This window comes from Monodelphis domestica, chromosome 2, assembly GCF_027887165.1.
Source record: "Monodelphis domestica isolate mMonDom1 chromosome 2, mMonDom1.pri, whole genome shotgun sequence".
Taxonomy (NCBI): Eukaryota; Metazoa; Chordata; class Mammalia; order Didelphimorphia; family Didelphidae; genus Monodelphis; species Monodelphis domestica.
The window spans coordinates 421436656-421458507 of NC_077228.1; the positions used below are offsets into that span (position 1 = coordinate 421436656).

A 21852-nucleotide genomic window follows, 5' to 3' on the forward strand; every position below is an offset into this window, starting at 1 on the left:
CCTTCATCTGAGATTATTTTGTTATCTTTGTATCCTTGGTACCTGGCATAAAACAGGTGCTTAGTAAATGCTTTTTTTGATACAGAACTCCTTCTATCATATCTTACTACTGCCATAATGAATTAATGTTTTTATAAATGAGTCTTTTCAGAAGATCTGTCAGAAGGAAATAAGGAGTAAGGGGAGTTGAGCCATAATCCCACTAATAGTTAGGCTAAGTGGGTTAGATTCTAAAGTATCCTAAAAGAGGAAAAAAATTAGAAGGGAGATGAATTCAATTAAAATTTCTTGGAAAAGGTACTAAAATAAATTGAATGATTTGGAAAGTGGAGTTGGGTGAGGGAACTCTCTTAGCTATGTGGGAAAAGTGAATTAATGATGGAAGAAATTACCTTAAACTTTAAGAATTTGGGCTTGGAAGGGGAAATAAGGCAGAATAGGTAAAGAAGGGACCAAATTGGGTAGAAGAATGGTAGGGAGAAGCTTTGAGAGGAGCTTGTGCTCATGTTAGTATAGGCAAAACAAATTATAGGAACTAAGTGCTGATTTAAAAAGAAAGGAAAATAAAATAATAGATTGTAAAGGGAAAGCATGAACTTAAATATTATACCCTAAGTAGAATTGTATCAGACTTCTCCAATAAACTGAAAGCACAGCAAAATAGCTATTCAAAAAATTCAGGTGAATTTGCAGTAAGCATTAATAAGTGCCTACTATGTGTCTGTTACAATGCTAAATCCCGGGGATATAAAAAGAGGCAAAAGATAGTTCCTACCTTCCAGGAATTTGCAATCTAATGGGGAAGATAATATTTAAACAATACAAATACATGATAAATAGAAAATACTTAACAGAGGGAAAGCACTAGAATTAAAAGTAATCCAACAGATTGGACTAGAACTAATTTAAAAGGGCCTTTGAGGAAGATATTTGGAGTTTATTATTTGTGAGTTGTTTACTCAGTAAATTCTGTGGTTATTATGGATATTAATTAAAACTGTTATGGTTTTGGGAGCCTTTCAGCTAAAGAGAATTAAGAAAAAGCTAGGGTGAATTTCAGCCTCTCATAGCAGAGCATCAGAACTTGCATATACCTGTAGCCTGACAAAGGTAATAAATGGGAATTTTCATGGTTAAATTCAATAATATGTTGCTTACCCTGTATTGAATTTTTTTTTCTGTAATCAATCAGTACCTCCCACTAATCATTTTAGACTTCATTTCACAGTGCTCATTTTGGTCATTACTAATTCCTCAGTCTCATACAGTTCCTTACCTACCAAATATTGTTTTTACTTCAGAAATCACTACAACTGTTCTGAGATATGTATCTCTGACTATCAGACTTCTTGAGTCTACCTCAACCCTACGGCCTTCCCTGGAATCTGTAGAGAAAAACCTCTCATCTTCTCTCCTACAATATTTTGTTTCTGTCAATACCACAGAATTAATGAAGTTATAGTCTTTGACAATTCCAGCATACATGTGTGTGTGTGTGTGTGTGTGTGTGTGTGTGTATGTGTGTGTGTGTATAAAAGCCTCCAGAGGACAGGGAAGCTCAAACTACAACACACCTCCCCCACAGACTGCAAGGAGAGATCTTCTGTCAAAGCTCCATGAAGGGAGACTGACAGAAAACCCCAAAACCAAAAAAATGAGAGGAGCAAGATCACAGACAAATATAGGGAGTAAAAAAGGGGTAAATATTGGCAAACAACAAAAAAAGAAGAAAGAAATTGCGATAGACAGCTTCTATACAGGTAACAAACAAAGAGCAAACAGAACAGAGCAGGAGGGATCATCAAACGATAAATCAGAAATCCCAGTGAATTGGATACAGGCTTTGGAAGAACTCAAAATGCAATTAAAAACACAATTAAGAGAGGCTGAAGAAGATAGGGAAAAGAACTTAAAGTCATCTGGATAAGTCATCTGGAAACAGAAAATAGTGTCTTGAAAGCCAAAATCAACCAGCTTGAAAATGAGGCAAAGAAGATGAAAGATGAGGCAAAGGAGATGAGAGATGAGGTAAAGAGGATGAAAGATGACCTCCAAAGAAAATCAGACCTGAAGGAGAAGGATGACCAAAAATCCAGGGAAGAAATCCAGTCTTTAAGAACCAGAATACAACAACTAGAATTAAGTGACCTCACAAGGCAGCAGGACACTATAAAACAAAATGAAAAGAATGAAAAAATTGAGGAAAATATGAAGCATCTCATTCACAAAACAGAGGATTTAGAAAATCGTTTGAGGAGAGAATCATTGGTCTACCAGAAGACCATGACAAAAGAAAAAGCCTGGACATAATACTACAGGAAATTATTCAAGAAAACTGCCCCAATATTCTAGAACAAGAGGGAAAAGTGGAGATTGAAAGAATCCACAGATCATCTCCTGTGCTTAATCCCCAAATAGCAACACCCAGGAATATTATAGCCAAATTCAAGAACTATCAGACCAAAGAAAAAATATTACAAGCTGCCAAGAAGAAGTCATTCAGATACCATGGAACCACAGTGAGGATAATATAGGATCTGGCTGCATCTATACTGAAGGACCGAAAGGCATGGAATATGATATTCTGGAAAGCAAGGGAACTAGGTCTACAACCAAGTATCAACTACCCAGCAAAACTGACTATATTGTTATAGGGGAAAGTATAGTCATTCAACAAAATAGAAGAAGTCCAAGAATTTGTAAAGAAAAGACCAGACCTGACCAGAAAATTTGATGTCAAAGCACAGAACGCAAGAGAATCATCAAAAGGTAACTAAAAAAGAGGGGGAAAAAGAAAAAACAAAAAAACCCTTTTTTTAAAGAGACTCAATAAGTTAAAATATGTATCCCTTAAGAAAAGAGATCATTGGTAATTCTTAAAAACTGTTGTTAATACCTGGGCAGCTAGAAGAATTACACTTAGAGGGAACAATAACAAACTGTATAGGATGAAATAACAAGACATAAATAGGTATATAGATAATGTATGCATAAACACATATACATATGTGTATGTATGTATATATATACAACTAGAGCTAAAAAAAGAGGTTAATACTAAAAGAAATGGGAAAAGAAACAAAAGGGGGTAAATTTATATGTCACAAAGAAGCTCATGGCGGGAGGGGGGATAACATCAATACACTGGAAGGGTAAAGAGGTTGGAGATAGGAAATACTCAACTCTTACGTGCGTTGAAATTGACCCAAAGAGGGAAGAACAATCCAATCCATTGGGGCAGAGAATAAATTCATGCCCTATAGGGGAGTAGAAGGGTAATAAATGGACTGGTGGGGAGGGAAGCAGTATAAGGGAGGGAGAGGGTTGGGGGGTAGTTGTAAAAAGACTGCAAAGAAAATAAGGGGGGAATAAGAAGGGAGGGGGATAGAATGTGTAGTAAAATAAGGGGGGGGAACTAGGGGGATTGATTAAAAACAAACATTGGTGTAGAAGGAAATAGTGAAAGAAGAAAAGGCAGGACTAGGAGCAGAAATCAAAATGCTGGGAAATACACAGCTAGTAATCAACTCTGAATGTGAATGGAATGAACTCGCCAATAAAACACAAGTGAATAGCAGAGTGGATTAGAATCCAAAACCCTACCATATGCTGTCTACAAGAAGCACACATGAGGAAGGTAGATACACATAGGGTGAAAGTTAAGAGGATGGAGCCAAATCTATTGGGCATCAACTGATAAAAAAGAAGGCAGGAGTTGCAATCGTGATATCTGACAAAGCCAAAGTAAAAGTAAATCTAGTTAAAAGAGATTGAGAAGGTAATTACATCCTGATAAAAGGCAATATAGACAATGAGGAAATATCAGTACTCAATTTGTATGCACCAAATGGCAAAGCATCCAAATTTCTAAGGGAGAAACTAGTGGAGCTCTGTAGGGAGCTGACCAGCAGCCGCTACACTAAAGGGAATATTTACCTAATTATGATTTGAGGAGAAGACAGAAGCCGGAGGGATGTTTAAAGAAATTAAGGAAGACACACAGACCAGACAATAGAACGAAGCCACACTGAAAAGCTCCTGTTATCTTTCTCTGCAGGGACACAATGCAGAAAAATAAAAATAATCAACAATACCTGAATGAGGATAGAGATCAGTTAAGAGAGTAACCTCTAACAGATTTAGAGCTTGCGCTCCAAGTGCAGATCACACTGCCTTGAGATCAGGAGAGAAGGAAGGAAAGATTAGAGAAGGAAGATCTTTATTAGAGAACAAAGGGGCTCCATTAAGGGAGTGGTTCCTGGCTTGGGGCCAAGTTCCAAGTAGGAGAGAAGAAAGGTAAGGGAAGGGGCTTTTTCTGGTGGCTCCTCCGTTTTCATTGGCATAATGATGTAAACGATACGTAATACATAATCAGCAGCACACAGTGGATTGCCATTAGTTCAAATGTAAATTACAACAAGTTTGAGGCGTGGATTACCTTAACCAGGTGAACACAAAGAAACCTGGATTCGCGCCAGAATGTTAAGAACCTTTACTGCCATGCGCAGGTTCTGACCATGCGTTTCTCAATACAATTCCACAGATCAAACATCTACCTTATACATACACATGTGTGGACTGTTACAAGCTCAAGGATGAAATAGATAGAAAAACTATTCTAGTGGGAGACCTGAACCTTCCTCTATCCGAACTAGATAAAAATCAAACCAAAAAATAACTAAGAGGTAAGAGAAGTGAATGAAATCTTAGAAAAAATAGAATTAGTAGATATGTGGAGAAAAATAAATAGGGACAAAAAGGAATACACCTTTTCAGCAGTACATGGTACATTCACAAAAATTGACCATGTATTAGGGCATAAAAACATTGTAAACAAGTACAAAAGAGCAGAAATAATAAATGCAACCTTCTCAGATCACAATGCAATGAGAATAATAATTAGTAAGGGTACATGGAGAGCTAAATCAAAAGTTAACTGGAAATTAAACAATACGATTCTCCAAAACCGGTTAGTCAAAAAACAAATCATAGAAACAATAATTTCATTGAAGAAAATTACAATGATGAGACATCCTTTCCAAACATATGGGATGCAGCCAAACCAATACTCAGAGGGAAATTTATATCCTTGAGTTCATATATTAACAAATTAGGGAGGGCAGAGGTCAATGAATTGGGCACGCAAATTAAAAAACTAGAAAGTGAACAAATTTTAAAATCCTCAGATGAAGACTAAATTAAAGATCCAAAAAATCAAAGGAGAAATTAATAAAATTGAAAGTCAAAGAACTATTGATTTAATAAATGAGACTAGAAGCTGGTACTTTGAAAAAATAAATAAAATAGACAAAATACTGGTCAGTCTAATTAAAAAAAGGAAAAAAGAAAACCAAATTGATAGTATCCAAGATGAAAAGGGAGACCTCTCCTCTAATGAAGAGGAAATTAAAGCAATCATTAAAAACTACTATGCCCAATTATATGGCAACAAATATGGCAATCTAGGTGATGTGGATGAATACTTAACAAAAATATAAATTCCCTAGACTAACAGACGAAGAAATAGATTACCTAAACAACCCCATATCAGAAAAAGAAATTGAACAAGCCATCAAAGAACTCCCTAAGAAAAAATCCCCAGGTCCAGATGGATTCACAAATGAATTCTATCAAACATTTAAAGAACAACTAATCCCAATATTATACAAACTATTTGACAGAATAAGCCAAGAAGGGGTTCTACCAAATTCTTTTTACGACACAAATATGGTACTCTGAATCTAAAACCAGGCAGGTCAAAAACAGAAAGAAAACTATAGACCAATCTCCCTAATGAATATAGATGCAAAAATCTTAAGTAGGATACTAGCAAAAAGACTCCAGCAAGTCATCACAAGGGTTATTCACTATAACCAGATAGGATTCATACCAGGAATGCAAGAACGATTCAATATTAGGAAAACCATCCACATAATTGACCACATTAACAAGCAAACCAACAAAAATCACATGATTATCTCAATAGATACAGAAAAAGCCTCTGACAAAATACAACACTCATTACTATTGGAGACACTAGAAAGTATAAGAATAGAAGGTTCTTTCCTGATAATAATAAACAGTATATATCTAAAACCATCAGCAAACATCATCTGCAATGGGGATAAACTGGAAGCCTTCCCAATAAGATCAGGAGTGAAACAAGGATGCCCATTATCACCTCTATTATTTAACATTGTACTAGAAACACTAGCAGTCACAATTAGAGAAGAAAAAGAAATTGAAGGTATTAGAATTGGCAATGAGGAGACCAAGCTATCACTCTTTGCAGATGATATGATGGTCTACTTAAAGAATCCTAGAGAATCAACCAAAAAGCTAGTAGAAATAATCAACAACTTTAGCAAAGTTGCAGGATACAAAATAAACCTGCATAAGTCATCAGCATTTCTATATATCTCCAACCCATTTCAGCAGCAAGAACTAGAAAGAGAAATTCCATTTAAAGTCACCCAAGACAATATAAAATATTTAGGAATCGATCTGCCAAGACAAACACAGGAACTATATGAACACAACTACAAAACACTCTCCACACAATTAAAACTAGATCTAAACAATTGGAAAAACATTGATTGCTCTTGGGTAGGACGAGCTAACATAATAAAAATGACAATCCTACCCAAATTTACTTATTTAGTGCCAGACCCATTGAACTACCAAAAAACTTTTTTACTGAATTAAAAAAAAAAAACATAACAAAGTTCATATGGAAGAACAAAAGATCAAGGATGTCCAGGGAAATCATGAAAAAAAAAATGAAAAGGAAGGAGGACTTGCAGTCCCAGATCTCAAACTATACTATAAAGCAGTGGTTATCAAAACAATTTGGTACTGGCTAAGAGACAGAAAGGAGGATCCATGGAATAGACTAGCAGTAAATAACCTCAGCAAGACAGTCTATAATAAGCCCAAAGATCCTAGTTTTGGGGACCACACCCCACTATTTAATAAGGAACTGCTGGGAAAATTGGAAGACAGTATGGGAGAGATTAGGCACCAAGATAAACTCAGAATGGGTGAATGACCTGAATATAAAGAAGGAAACTATAAGCAAATTAGGCGAACATAGAATAGTATACTTGTCAGATCTTTGGGAAAGGAAAGACATTAAAACCAAGAAAGAGCTAGAAAAAAATCATAAAATGTAAAATCAATAATTTTGATTACATCAAATTAAAAAGGTTTTGTACAAACAAAACGAATGCAACCAAAATTAGAAGGGAAGCAACAAATTGGGAAACAATCTTCATTACAAAAACCTCTGACAAAGGTCTAATTACTCAAATTTATAAAGAGCTAAACCAGTTGTACAAAACATCAAGCCATTCTCCAATTGTTAAATGGGCAAAGGACATGAATAGGCAATTTTCAGATAAAGAAATCAAAACTACTAATAAGCACATGAAAAAGCATTCTAAATCTCTTATAATCAGAGAAATGCAAATCAAAACAACTCTGAGGTACCACCTCACACCTAGCAGATTGGTTCACATGACAGCAAAGGAAAGTAATGAATGCTGGAGGGGGTGTGGCAAAGTTGGGACATTAATTCATTGCTGGTTGAGTTGTGAATTGATCCAACCATTCCGAGGGCAATTTGGAACTATGCCCAAAGGGCGATAAAAGACTGTCTGCCCTTTGATCCAGCCATAGCACTGCTGGGTTTGTACCCCAAAGAGATAATAAGGAAAAAGACTTGTACAAGAATATTCATAGCTGTGCTCTTTGTGGTGGCCAAAAATTGGAAAATGAGGGAATGCCCTTCAATTGGGGAATGGCTGAACAAATTGTGGTACATGTTGGTGATGGAATACTGTTGTGCTAAAAGGAATAATAAAGTGGAGGAATTCCATGGAGACTGGAACAACCTCCAGGAAGTGATGCAGAGTGAGAGGAGCAGAACCAGGAGAACATTGTACACAGAGACTGATACATTGTGGTACAGTCGAATGTAATGAACTTTTCCATTAGTGGCAATGCAGTGATCCTGAACAACTTGGAGGAATCTACAAGAAAAACCACTATCTACAGTCAGAAGAAACAGTGGGAGTAGAAACACCAAAGAAAAACAACTGCTTGAATACGTGGGTCGAAGGGATATGGTTGGGGATGTAGACTCTAAATGAACATCCTAGGGCAAACAACAACATGGAAATGGGTTCTGATCAAGGACACAAGTAATACCCAATGAAATTGTGCATCAGCTGTGGGAAGAGTGGGTGGAGATGAGGGAGAGAAATAAAGATTATTTACTTCCAAAAGTATAATTTCATAAATAGGCATACTTCCTCCAACACAAGGGAAGCATGATCCCGTCCCTTCTTGCAACACCTCAGTCTCTGGAAAGAGAAGGTAATTAGGTTCACAGGCCAGCCCAGTTCCTATAGAGATCTGCAGTTTGGATGTCCCTGTAATAGCCAAACCATAGTTTGTCCATGCCTCTCCTTCTTATGATTCTTATTTATATCTTCCCATAAAATTAGCATGAAGGAATCTCCCCAAAGTGCATGATTATGCCCCATTCTCACTTCCTTTCTCCAATCTGTGTCTATCATAGAGGTTATGTTTCTTGGCAAGGCTAAGGCTATTTAGCCTTGATCTCATCTCGTTCAATAGATCTTGGTTTCTTTCTGTTTAAAAACACCATCTTCTCTCCCTTTCTCAACCAAATTACTATTAAAAATCCATTTACACTTGTTGCCCTTGTTTCTCACCCACTTATTCATTCTCAATCCATTATAGTCTTGTTCTCAAACTCATCATTTAACTGAAAATGATTTCTTTAACAGTATCTACACTAATATTTAATTGCCAAACTTCATAACCTTTTCTGAGCTCTTAAACTTGAATTCTTTAACTCCTTTAAAATTGTTGGTCACCCTCCCTTTCTATATCCTCTCTAGGTTTTCCTAACTTTTTCTTGCTTCTCCTTTTCCCTATCTAATCTTTCTTTTTCAGTCTTTTTGTTGGATCATCATTATATATCCATCTCACGCTTCTTAACTCTGTGTAAACCAGGGCTCTATACTGTTCCTGCTTGTTATTTTTCTTTACTCTCTCAGTGAGCTCCTCAGTTCCCATGGATTTTAATATGTATTTGAAGCTGTCTCCCAAATAGGCCTAGTCCTAGTGTCTTTCATGAATTCTGGTCTCACATTATCAATTACCTGTTTGGATGTATCTTGTGGACCTAGTGTCATCTTTGATTCCTCACTTTCTCTCACATCCAGTAAGTTGATAACCTTGTCATGGCCACTCCCACAACATCCCTTTACACCTGTTCCCTTCTCTTTACTCATTATAGCACTAATTTAGTTCAAGCCCTGATCCCTCTCACCTGGGATGATTTTGGTCTCACTGTCTCAAGTTTCTCTATTCTTCAGTCTATCCTCCACAAATTGCCACAGTCATTTTCCTAAAGCACAAGCATATGCACGTCAGTCCTTATTCATCGAGCTTCAATGTTACCCTATCGTTTAGGGTAATATACAGATGCCTTGCCTTGACTATATATACCCATCACAGCCTAAACCTGTATTTCTGTTATTCTACATTATTCCTCTTCACATTCTCAGAAGTTCAGTAAACATAACCTTCTTGTTGTTCCTAATACACAGTACTCCATTTCCTGTCTCCATGTCTTTGTTTAGGCATACACATGCCTGAGGAGCACTTCCACTTAGATGCTCTAGCTTCCTTCAAAACTCAATTCAAGATTCAGTTTGTAGACTAGGCCTTGTCTGATTGCCCAGTTACTAGTGGGTTCCCCCAGAAAATTATTTTGTATTTATATATTTATTTTGTATATCCTTATATATTGTCTTCGGATAGAATGTAAATACCTTGACAACCAGAGTTGTTATTTTTTGTATTTTTATTCCCAGAATTTAACATACTAATTTGAATGTCCATTCTTTACTCTCTGCCAACATATACCTACTAGACATGTTATATAACCAAGTAGCTTACTATTATTCATATTATTCACTTAAGATACTCACATAACTCTTAGTGTTTTAACTGCTATATTTATTTGAATTACAGTTCTATCAATGCTTCCAACATTGAGAGATGCCTTAATGCAGCAATTAAATTCTGAGAACCTCACAGCTCTTCTGAAGAACAGGTAAATACAAGAAAAATGTATTTAATAAAAAATCTACATAATCCTAAATTTATAGATGCATCTAAATAGATTCATCTTTCCAACACATAGGAATGCTTTAAATTTAGATTTATTGAGTTTTTTTTTTAAACCTTTTCCTTCCATCTTGGAATCAATACTGTGTATTAGTTCCAAGGCAGAAGAGTGGTAAGGGCTAGGCAATAGGGGTTAAGTGACTTGCCCAGGGTCACACAAATGGGAAGTGTCAGAGGTCAGATTTGAACCTAGGACTCCCCATCTCTAGGCCTGGCTCTCAATCCACCAACCTACCCAGCTGCCTCCTTTATAAAGTTTTTAAAGAGCTTTATGCCTTAATATTGGACAACTTGAGAGAATAGTTAGATTTTTAGTTGGGACCAGAAAATAGTTTCACAAAGATAATTTTAATTAATATAATTTAAATGCTTTTTAAATCATATTTTCTTGCTATTTTGTACAAATTGTCTTTAAATAGACACACATGTCATTGATATAATTTAGCACTGTCTGACAGTCTTGATCACCATTCTTTGCCTGTCCTTCTATAATCTGTTCCTCAGATTATATGTATCTTGACATTAAATATCATACAGCTAAGGGGCAAAGCTGGAACTAAAAACTTATGCTTTCTGGATTTAAGTTCTGTTCTCTTTCCAGACAATGAACTTGCATCTCCATCAGAGTAGCTAAAGAATTGGGGGGGGGGGGGAGGTAGGGGGGTTAAGGTTTGGAACACTGTCCATTACCCAATGACTAGAATAGCATAAGTAATCAAATGGATCTGTGAGAGTTCCTTCTAAAAATGCAGTCAGTAATCCATGTCGATGCATCCTGTATCATTCTTGTCCATGTATTCCTCTAGCTTCACCACAGAGGTTCTACTCAGGAGTACTACTCTGCCCGTCTCCTGTTCTTTTTCCATCCTTTGACTTCCCAATATTATCCTTTCATGCTTGTCTTCTTTTAATTTCTGCATTAGTTACAGGTTGTAGGTTTTGTGTGCCTCCTTCCCACTTCCAGCCCCCTTGTGTCTCTCCATTGCCTTCTTTGTGATACAAATTTTTTATTCAATGGAAGCTATTGTAAACAATACATTTTTGCCATATAGCTGTTCTGTCCTTTCCTAAAGGCAATCTAGGCTACTCTCCTTATTGTTCCTCTCTAGGCTCAACTTGTTCCATCTGTACTCTCTGTCTCAAATATTCCTAACGCCAGATAAGTTTCATAAATTATCCTTTCAGCTGCATTCCTTAATCTGGTGTTAGACAGTCTTCTTCCTCATGGTCTTTCCTGTGTGGATAGTTGTCCTGGGCTGAGCCTAACTCAGGCCAGTACCTGGTTGTTCAATTTCAGTATCTAAGATTTACTGATAAGTAATTTAGTGGCTAAGAAAAAGATATTAGCCAAAGAAGGATATTCAACAAGCAGAGTCATAGAAAACACCTCCAGTTAATTCAGCTGAGCAGAGCTCTAATCATAATTCACCATCTGAGCATATGTGAGGCCCTCAAGTATTCATGCTTTATAAATCACATAATAACAAAGTAATGTCAGTATTCTCTTCGGCCTACTAAGTCTCCCATCAATAGCTTTTAAGGAAAAACTACCCTAACTACATGAGGGGAAAGGCTATGATATTGCCCCTACTAAATAGTATAGCCAAACTTTTTTGAGTGGTTACATATTTCTTCCTGGAGGCTGTACAGTTCTGGGACTTGATGCAGCAAGTGCAAAAACAGTCTGAAGAACCTCACCATTCACAAAACGCTTCTTTTCTACCTTATCTCTGAGCTAGATCTCCTCTTCACATTGCTGAACATCTTTAGTGAGCATTCATAATAGCTTGCCTTCTTATAGTACTTTTAAGGTTTGCAAAGCACTTTGCATATGTTACTTTATTTAATCTACACGACACTTTATAAAATGGGAATTATAGTACTTATTTTACAGAGGAGAAAATTGAGGTCAAGCACAGTTAAATACTTTGCCAAGGGGTCACACAATGATTAAATGTCTGAAACAATTCAAATTCAGATTTTCTTTCTTATCCCTTACATTCATTGCTTTATGCGTGATGTTATAGTCAATTTTTCTATTTTAATTCATTTTTTATATTCATTTATTTTTAATTTTTGAGTTCTAAATATTTACTTTCTCATTCCTCCTTCATCCATTGAGAAGACAAGCAAAATTATATCAATTATACATGTGCAGTCATGAAAAAAATGTCCATATTAGCCACATTGCAAAAATAAAAAAGTAAGAAATCTAAAGAAAGTGGAAAAAAGTATCCTTTAATTTTCAGATCTCTTACTGGAGGTGTGGATAGCATTTTTCATCATGGATCCTTTGGAATTGGGTCTTTGCTTTGATAAGAGTAGCTAAGGCTTTCACAGATGACCATTTTTACAATATTGCTGTTGCTGTGTACACTGTTCTCTGAATTCTACTGACTTCACTTCACATAAGTTTTCCCAGGCTTTTCCAAAACCATCCTATTCATCATCTCTTACAGCACAATAGTTTTCCATCATAATCATATACCACAACTTATTTGTTCAGCCATTCCTCAATTGATAGACGTTCTTTCAGATTTCCAATTCTTTGTCACCACAAAAAGAGCTAATAGAAATATTTTTAAGCAGGTATTTCTCTTTGTTCTCTCCTTTAAGGAAACTTGAAGGATTTTGATAACTGATTCAGTGACCCTTTTCTTGGAAAAGAGCCTTCAAGTTGGCATTTTTTTTCCTGTGGTATCAAATGCTTTTTCATAATCAGTTAGCAAAATGAGATCTTGTATAATAGTAAAAATGTGGTTCCTTATCAACTCTTGCTTGCATAAAACCGGCTTATTTTCTATTATCCTCATTAAAGTTGCACTTTGTTCTTGAATAGATTTTTGTATAGCTGGGAATGTAGGCACGTTAGAGGTTAGTGTTTGCTGATATTTTCTTGGTTGCCTTTTTTAGATATGAACAAGTTTGGAATTTATCTTCCCAGTTTTCTTATCTTTCCTTCCTTAAGCAGGAAAGACATATGTAGATCTCTCGTTGCTTCAACATTTGTCTCTTCCAATCCAGGTTTTTCTTTCTATACATACTTGGTCCAGTTCACTGTTTTCTTGTCCTTTAGCTTCCCCACTACCATTTGTATCTCCCCTACAAACATATCTGGAACTGTGGTTCTCCCCAATTGACAAGTGGCCAATGGATATGAACAGGCAATTCTCAGATAAAGAATTAAAACTGTATTTAATCATATGGGGAAAAATGCTCCAAATCGCTATTAATTAGAGAAATGTAAATTAAAACAGGTTAGGAACCACCTCATACCCTAACATGACTAGCTAACATGATAAAGGAAAACAATAAATGTTGGAGGGGATATGAAAAAATTGGGATATAGTTGGTGGAACTGTAGACTGATAACTACTATTCTGGGCAGCAATTTTGAACCATGCCCAGAGTCATAAAACTGTATACCCTTTGACCCAGCATTACCACTATTAGCTCTGCATCCCAAAGACATTAAAGATAAGGACAAATAATCTACCTGTACAAAAATATCTATAGCAAAGGGTACCTAGGTATTTCAGTGGATTGAGAGCCAGGCCTAGAGAAGGGAAGTGCTGGGTTCAAATCTAGCCTCAGATACTTCCTAGCTGTGTGACCCTGAGCAAGTCATTTAACCCCCATTACTTACCCCTTACCACTCTTCTGCCTTAGAACCAGAATTGATTGTAAAATGGAAGGTAAGGATTTTGAAAAATTTATTTATAGCAGCTCTTTTTGTGGTGGCAAAGAACTGGAAATTTAAAGGATATCCATCAGTAGAAGAATGACTGAAAAAATTATGGTTACATGATTGTAATGGGATATTTTTAGGCCAGAAAAAATGACAAAGCAAAATGATTTTTAAAAAGCCTAGAAAGACTTATATGAAGTGATACAAAGTGAAGTGAGCAGAACCAGGAGAACACAGCACACAGTAACAATAGTGTATGATGATCAACTGTTAATGACTTAACTGTTATCAACAAGTCAAGGATCCAGGACAACTCCAAGAGACTCTCATGAAAAATTTATCCACCACCTTAGGAGGAACTGGCAGAGTCTGGATGCAGATTGAAACATACCATTCTTCACTTAATTTCCTCCATGAATTTTTCTCAGTGTAAGCAATATGTGTTTTATTTCACAACATGACAAGCATGAAATATGAAATGATAATGTATGCACAAACTATATCATATAATCTGCCTTCTTGGGAAGGAAAGGAAAGAACATGGATTGCAAAATGTCAGAAAATGATTATTAAAAAGTATATCAAAAGAAATCTGGAAAAATTTTTTTTTACAAAGGGTAATGGTTCTTATGACTGTGAAAATATGGTTTTCAAGACTGTGAATTGCCAAAACTGAAAAGATAATTTTAGTGTCTTATTTGTATAAAAAATAAGTGGTCGCCATGGGAAAAATTCCCAAATATGAAATACCAAGTCAGCTGGGTTTTATGGAGATTTTAATTAATACGAATGAAGGAATTAAGGGAAGGGAGAGAGACAGAATAAGAGGAAATAGTAGGAAAAGGCCTAAGCCTAAACCTTAAGAGAGACTAGTCAGTCTTTTATCCACTCAACCACAAGATTTTGTCCCAAGCAAAACTCCAATTAAGCTCCTCCACACTAACTCCAAAACTCCAACTACGAACTCCAACTACTCAAATTCAATCATCCCCTTCCTTTTAAAGAAATTTTCTCTTGTGTCACCTCCCCAAAATTTTCACATCTACCAATCACAGTAGACCCTTTTTCCAGGACTGCCCATTCTTAGTTCTCATCTTCTTTTGTTCTCACCTTCTCTGGATAGACTAAAACTTCACATCTCTTGCTAAGCTTGCCCTTTGTAAAGTTGCTTGACCTTTTAGTGATTAATTTAACCTTAATAGGTACTTAACACCCTTTTGTATTAGATCTAGAAATAGACCTAGCTTAAGGTTCTAGCTTTACTATAAGTATGAGTTAGGGACTTTTTCATTGTTCAGTAAGGAGTTTTATAACTTTATCTCCCCCTAAAGTATGCCTAAGTATGGGTGGAGTAATGTTAAAGTTCCCATTACATTCCTGATCAAGTACCTGTTTCAATAAGGGAATAGCTTAACCAAATGTTCTAAGGTAGAGTCTGAGCAGTTTTAAGATTCACATTCTTCTATCCTTGATGGTAAAAAAAAGTTTATTATACTAATCTTTACAGATCTTTTTCCATGTTTTTCTATTTGTTTTTCTTCCATTTTCATCCTTGCTCTACTTAGTTGGATTTCTTGTCAGGTTTGTTTGTTTTTTTTTAAGCCATTTTGCCTTCTATCACCTCCCTCTGTTTTAGTAGTGAGATTATTCACAATTTCCCATCATCATTCTCAGTACATTTTGAAAATGAGTTTATGTTCTAAACTCTAGTTGCCTTTTTGTAATGTTAATTGGTACTCACCATGTCCATACAAATTCTGCTCTTGAAGGAAAAATTTGTGATATAATAGCCTGAAGCTTCTGCACAAAGTTCTTTTTTATCCCCTCCACCCTCCCCACCCCCCCAAGGCATCTTTCCAGTTTAATTGTCCATCATCTTTTTCCACCTTTGGTTTGAAGTCATCAAGGCATATATTGATTTAAAATGGAGGTTAGTTTTTTTAATCAAATTCTGTGTAGAATTTCTTTATCTCTTTAACCTTAATGGCTGATATGTAGCCTTGGCTACAATTACTTTCTTGATGGCTTTTTGGAAATATTTATCATCATTACTATAATATAATATAACCAAATATCCCATGAAATGATGTTCCCTTTTGTCTTTGGTTATACAATAAAAACCAATTTTCTTTGCCTCTTCAAGGCAAGATATGATCCATCCTTACATTTAACTGTATTTTCTTCTTCTGGTTTTGTTTATAGCAAGAAAGTCAAAATTGCTATGAATCAGGTCTTCCTTTCCATCTCTTTGAAAGACTTTTTTCAAAAACATGCTGTGCTTCGGTATACTTTTATTATTCATGTACCTAATGAATACAGCATGGCATAGCATCTGCATAATAAAGAGATGATGTTTCTTAATAATTTGTGTGTTGATTTTAATAGCATGTTTTATAACAATACTTTTAGATTCTATAGATTAATTTCACACTTTTAAATTTAAATATTGCAATATTTTTTCTCCTTAGGCCTTCAAACAAGTTAGAAATATGGGAGGATCTGAAGATAATAAGTAAGCTTGCATATATCATGTGTATATTAAAATGTGACTGAAATATTTAAAATCCTACAATATAAAGGTTTGTTGCTGATAGTCTTCATGTCAGTTTTAGTGCTTTATTAGGTGGTTAATACTTATATAATACTGATCTAGAACATATGTAGTAACACACCATAGATGTTTGGGATCTTTAGGCCTCTGCCGTCACAAATAAAGTTAAATAAAAATTTCATTTTATTCAAGTTAGATAGAGGCTTTATTCAGCTATATATTACAATATAATATTCAGTGATAAAACTTTTATTTAAGTGTCTTGTTTTAGCTTGAAATTTTCTAAATGGTTTTAGGAGAGAAAGGCAGCAAGATATAATGGATAGCTGGCCTTGGAACCAGAAGATCTCAGTTCAAGTTCTCCCTCTTAACATATACTGTCTGTTTTTCCCTGGGCAACTCACTTAATCTCTGAGTACTTTGGGCAGCTTCCTAAAACTATAAGTTTGTAGAGAAGGTAATGGCCTGTATTGTAGAGGGATCTCCAGGGAATCCCCCATACCAATGAAATTACAGATCCAGGCCCTGTCTCCGAACCTACGCAAGAAACCATATAGTTCCATTACACATCCCCAGAAATAACTATGATACATTTAATTAAAATGTATATAAATAATTGGTCAAAGATAGGACATGGACCCAGGTCTTCCTGACTCCAATGTTAATTCTCTATCCTCTGCACCATCCTGTCTCTCGATACATTCTTTTCTCTGACATATCTTGTCTATGTAACCTTGAGCAAGTCATATAACTTCAGTGAACAAGGCAAATCTCTAAAATTATGAATGTCTAAAGAGTTGCAGAGGCGATGTGGTCCAGATTTTGTAACTAAATAACTTCTGTGGTTCTGTTCCCAGTCGTTTTCCAGAATAAGATTTTTATTTTTTTCATTGCTTTTTTTATTTCTAAAAAGTCCACAAACTAAATCCTAATCATGAAAAATTATATTACAGTTTTATAATTATATTACAGTTTTTTGAGGGAGTAGGGGAGGGATTGAAAGTATTAACCATCAAATTCAAGTTTGTGCTGTAGATTTTTAAAATCCTTTAATACAAAAAGAATACTTCGCCTTTTCCTCCCCTCCTGTTTTTGATTCTAAACTATGTTCCATACAACACTTAATAAATAAATAACAGATTATATTAATAGTTCATATCTGTATAAAATGTTTTAGTGTAAATTCTGTGACTCTTATTATGAAAAAGCTACGGTTCAGAGAGGCTGAACTTATCCATAAGTCACACAGCCAGTAAATGGCATAGTGAGGACTTAAACACAAGTCTTTTTATTGTCTTCCTGCTGTCCATGCTGCCTTTCAGACTTATTAGTTTCAACCTCCTTCATTAAACTTTTTTACAGAACTACTCACAAGTTGCAAAATATGACAGATTTGAGTTTCAACAGGCCCTCAACACCGTCAGATGAAAGTGGTTATGAATAACAGAATAACCAAAAGATGGGCAGCGGAAAAGAAGTAACTACATAATTAGCTCCTGTATAATTGATAGTGAGCTGTTTTTCAAATTACAAATTATAAACCTTATAACTGTACTCATCAAATTGTTATACTTAAGAAATATTTTAAACCAGTATTTTTTTACTCATTTTCCTTCATACATATTAAATGATGTTCTATAATGTAATTTGATGAGCCAATCAAGTATAATCTTTCCAGGTTTTTTGGCATGCTATAGTTTGTAGCTCTCAAAGGCTCTTCAAATCCTTCCTATTTTGAATTTCTAAGATGATACTGTAAAACTGTTACTAAAACTATTTTTGTTGTTTATTGTTTTAATTAAGAAACTGGATCTCTTTAAATAGTAAGTAACTTTGAAAAATAGCCACTAGTTCTAGTGAAGATCCACTTATATCAAATAAGAAACAAAGAACATTTATTTTTCTTTCCTACTTTTACCTCTGTATATCTCTTTATTATGTTTTTTTTGGACTAGTAATTTTCTGTACTTGTTAAAATTGCAAGACAGTATTCTCCATTTTTTAAGTAATAAATCCTATGAATGAATAAAATTCTGGGATAATACAATCTTATTGTGTGTGTGTGTGTGTGTGTGTGTATTTTAGTTTTAACAATCCCACCTAAAATTATTTCCTTTTCCCTTTGAAGGTTTCACAAGAAGTATTGTTGCTGTATATAGTACTTGCATGCTTGTTGTCCTTCTACGAGTCCAACTAAATATTATTGGTGGATACATATATCTGGATAATGCAGCAGTTGGTAAAAATGGCACTGTAAGTTTATCACACTAAATAGATACCTGTTACCCCTTTCTCTCAAGAAGCTCTACAAGGGGGCAGCTGGGTGGCTCAGTGGATTGAGATCCAGACCTAGAAACAGATGGTCCTGGGTTCAAATTTGGCCTCAGACATTTCCCAGCTGTGTGACCCTGGGAAAGTCACTTGACCCCCATTGCCTAGCCCTTACCACTCTTCTGCCTTGGAGCCAATACACAGTATTGGCTCCAAGGTGGAAGGTAATGGTTTATTTTTCTTTTAAAAAAAAGCTCTAGAAGTTCATGTATCACATAAAAAATATGTGTGTCTATATTTCAGGAGATGATGAACTTAGAAACAATATTATGACCTTTAACATTTGCATTTTTTTTTACATTATATGTTACATGACACTTGGCCTTTGCCCATTTGGGGGGGGATTAGGTCTCTCACATGTAGACTGGGAAAAATGTATTAAAAATTTGACTAAATATAATGTATTTTAATGAGAAAATGATGATGAACTTTTTTGACTCAAACTTGATTTTTCACTTTTATAGACACTTCTTGCTCCCCCTGAAGTCCAACAGCGGTATTTGTCAAGTATTCAGCACCTCCTAGGAGATGGTAAGATGATGCTAAGATGTTCATCTGAGAATTGACTAATTTTACTTCATTTGTAGCAATGAAATCACTAAAGAAATTATTGTGGATTTGTTTGTTTTTATCCATAGGTCTGACCGAGTTAATTACTGTAGTTAAACAAGCTGTTCAGAAAATTTTGGGAAGGTAATATGGTGAATTTGCACTTTTTATTCTCTATATTCCCAGTCCGCTGGGAGATTAAAGAAAAATAGTTAATATCATCTTGGTAAGGGAGTCAATTTGACAAATAATAATTGGGCTGACTGTTACCTATGGTTCTTAGGAAAACCCTTTCTCTTCCTTATAACCCTTCCTCACTGAAATGTTTTGGTATATTCAAAACTTTTTCATTTTTAGGATAATGTGTTACTAGGACTTTTATATAAGCCAAGCAGCCAAATATGTCATATGCCAGCAATATTTGTAAATTACTATGTGAAATCCCCAACATTATGGCTGTACTAAATTACCCTTTTCTTGACCTAACTGCTGAGTTCCTATCTGTTAAAGTATTTGTTTGTTTTTTAGCTTAAAAATTGCAAGAAGCAAAGTATTTTGATGTATAGTTTTTAGTATGCTTTATCCCACTTACTTTTTCTTTATTCCCAGTGTTTCCCTTAAACATTCATTGTCCCTTTTGGAGTTGGAGCAGAAACTAAAAGAAATCAGAAAAATAAGTGAACAGCATACATCTTCATCATGGATTGATAAGACTGGACCCAAATCTTTACTTTGTCAGTATATGATGCCAGATGAAGAAACTCCATTAGCAATTCAGGTGCTTATTTCATTGCCCTTTTAACTATATTGATTTTTGCCCTGTTTTTCCAAATAAATGTTGATTAAACTTTGCTTTAATCTCTTCAAACTCAAATATTTGGGTTTTTAGTAATTTAAAGATAATACTATGACACTAATGAGGAAAAGTAATATTTAATTGTAGAATTTGTTACTAATATTTATATGGGAAATCATTTTCCCTTTAACCTTACAAAGTCAGGCTGAAATAGCCTGCTTCCTAGTTAAGGTTACTTCCAGGACCCAAACCATCAAACTGGGTTGGGACTTTGTCTTTTTTTGTTGTTGTTGTTGTCTTTTTTTATTTTTTAAACCTTTACCCTTTTTCTTAGAATCAATACCATGTATTGGTTCCAAGGCAGGAATGTGGTAAGGGCTAGGCAATGGGGGTTAAGTGACTTGCCCAGGGTCCCACAGCTGAGAAGTATCTGAGGTCAGATTTGAACCTAGACCTCTACTCTCAATACACTGAGTCACCCAGCTGCCCCCCACTTTCTGTCTTTCTTTAAGACAAAAAGGCAGAACTGATCAGCCATGACAAACTTTGACCCATTTGAAAGTAAGGTGGGGTCAGTTTCCCTGACATTTTCCTTATTTAGGCAAAGACCCATTTCTCCTATAACAAAATAATGAAGAAGGAGTTAAGGTAGCTAAGACCATCTATTAGCTATTTACCAATCTTGGGGTGTCTTGGCATGTCCAAGGGAGGGAAAGAATAATGGGCTCCAAAATTATAGACCTACATGAAGGAACTTCCTGGTTGAATCACTGACCTATTAATTAATTGGTTAAATACTAGCCTAATCAATAAATTGATATTCTTACCCCAAAAATAGTTCTCAAATATTTTTAATTGAAATACTTCATTAATTTGGAAACCAAAATTCTCAGAGAAAAAAAGCAGCCTAATTAAAAAATATTTTAAGTTGATAAATACTATAATAATCTTCTCCCTTAATGCTATTCTAATGCCTCATCATTTCAAAGGCTATACCAAGAGAGTGCAAATTACAATAGTCTCTCAAGCCAGAAAGATTTTGGATTTATTCTTGTTATCCAGGGACATCCTAGTTTCATTTGTAGAGAGTTCATCACAGGTTGACTGCAAAGTAATGAAATTTATCTATTTAAATTTTTCTTTATATATGCCATCCTATTTTATGCATCATATACATGTATTTATCCCTTGATAAATATTTATTAAATAACCATGAGGCTTTAAAAGGTTTCCACATGTGCGTGTCAGCTTATTTATATTTCTCCACTTATTTTTGTTTTATATTTATTTTGAACGTAATTATTAAGCACGAACACTTCATTATACAAAGATGACTAAATAAGATTGTTTGTGAGATTATGGGTTCCTGCTATTTTTAGTAAATATATTTTATTTTAAAGTTCTTTTAAATGTATGTTACATTTAATCTGGTACTAAAACTGGCCCTTTGTGTTTATTATCTTGTGTTCTTACTAAATGTTGTATTAATGTTTTTTCTTTTTTAAAATTTATGTCTCTACCTACTGATTCCCCCACTCACCCAAACAGAAGCCTCTTATCAAGGAAAATTTATTCAACACATTTACTCTCTAAAAATATATGTCTTATTCTGCATTTCTAGTGCATATTTCTGCAAAGTAGTATGTGGCATGTTTCTTCAGTTTTCTCAAGACATGATTGGCTACTATATTGATTCAGAGTTCAATTTTTACA

General features: G+C 35.0%; 1 protein-coding gene across 1 annotated transcript in view; it reads left to right on the forward strand.

Moving 5' to 3' along the window:
* PEX3 (peroxisomal biogenesis factor 3) overlaps nucleotides 1-21852 on the forward strand; it is a 66959-nt gene that overhangs the window by 13316 nt on the left and 31791 nt on the right. The window contains exons 3-8 of the mRNA XM_001370528.5: nucleotides 10069-10150; nucleotides 16381-16424; nucleotides 18592-18716; nucleotides 19259-19325; nucleotides 19433-19487; nucleotides 19953-20121. Coding sequence (XP_001370565.1) covers nucleotides 10069-10150; nucleotides 16381-16424; nucleotides 18592-18716; nucleotides 19259-19325; nucleotides 19433-19487; nucleotides 19953-20121 — 542 coding nt within the window. The remainder of the gene's footprint in view (nucleotides 1-10068; nucleotides 10151-16380; nucleotides 16425-18591; nucleotides 18717-19258; nucleotides 19326-19432; nucleotides 19488-19952; nucleotides 20122-21852) is intronic.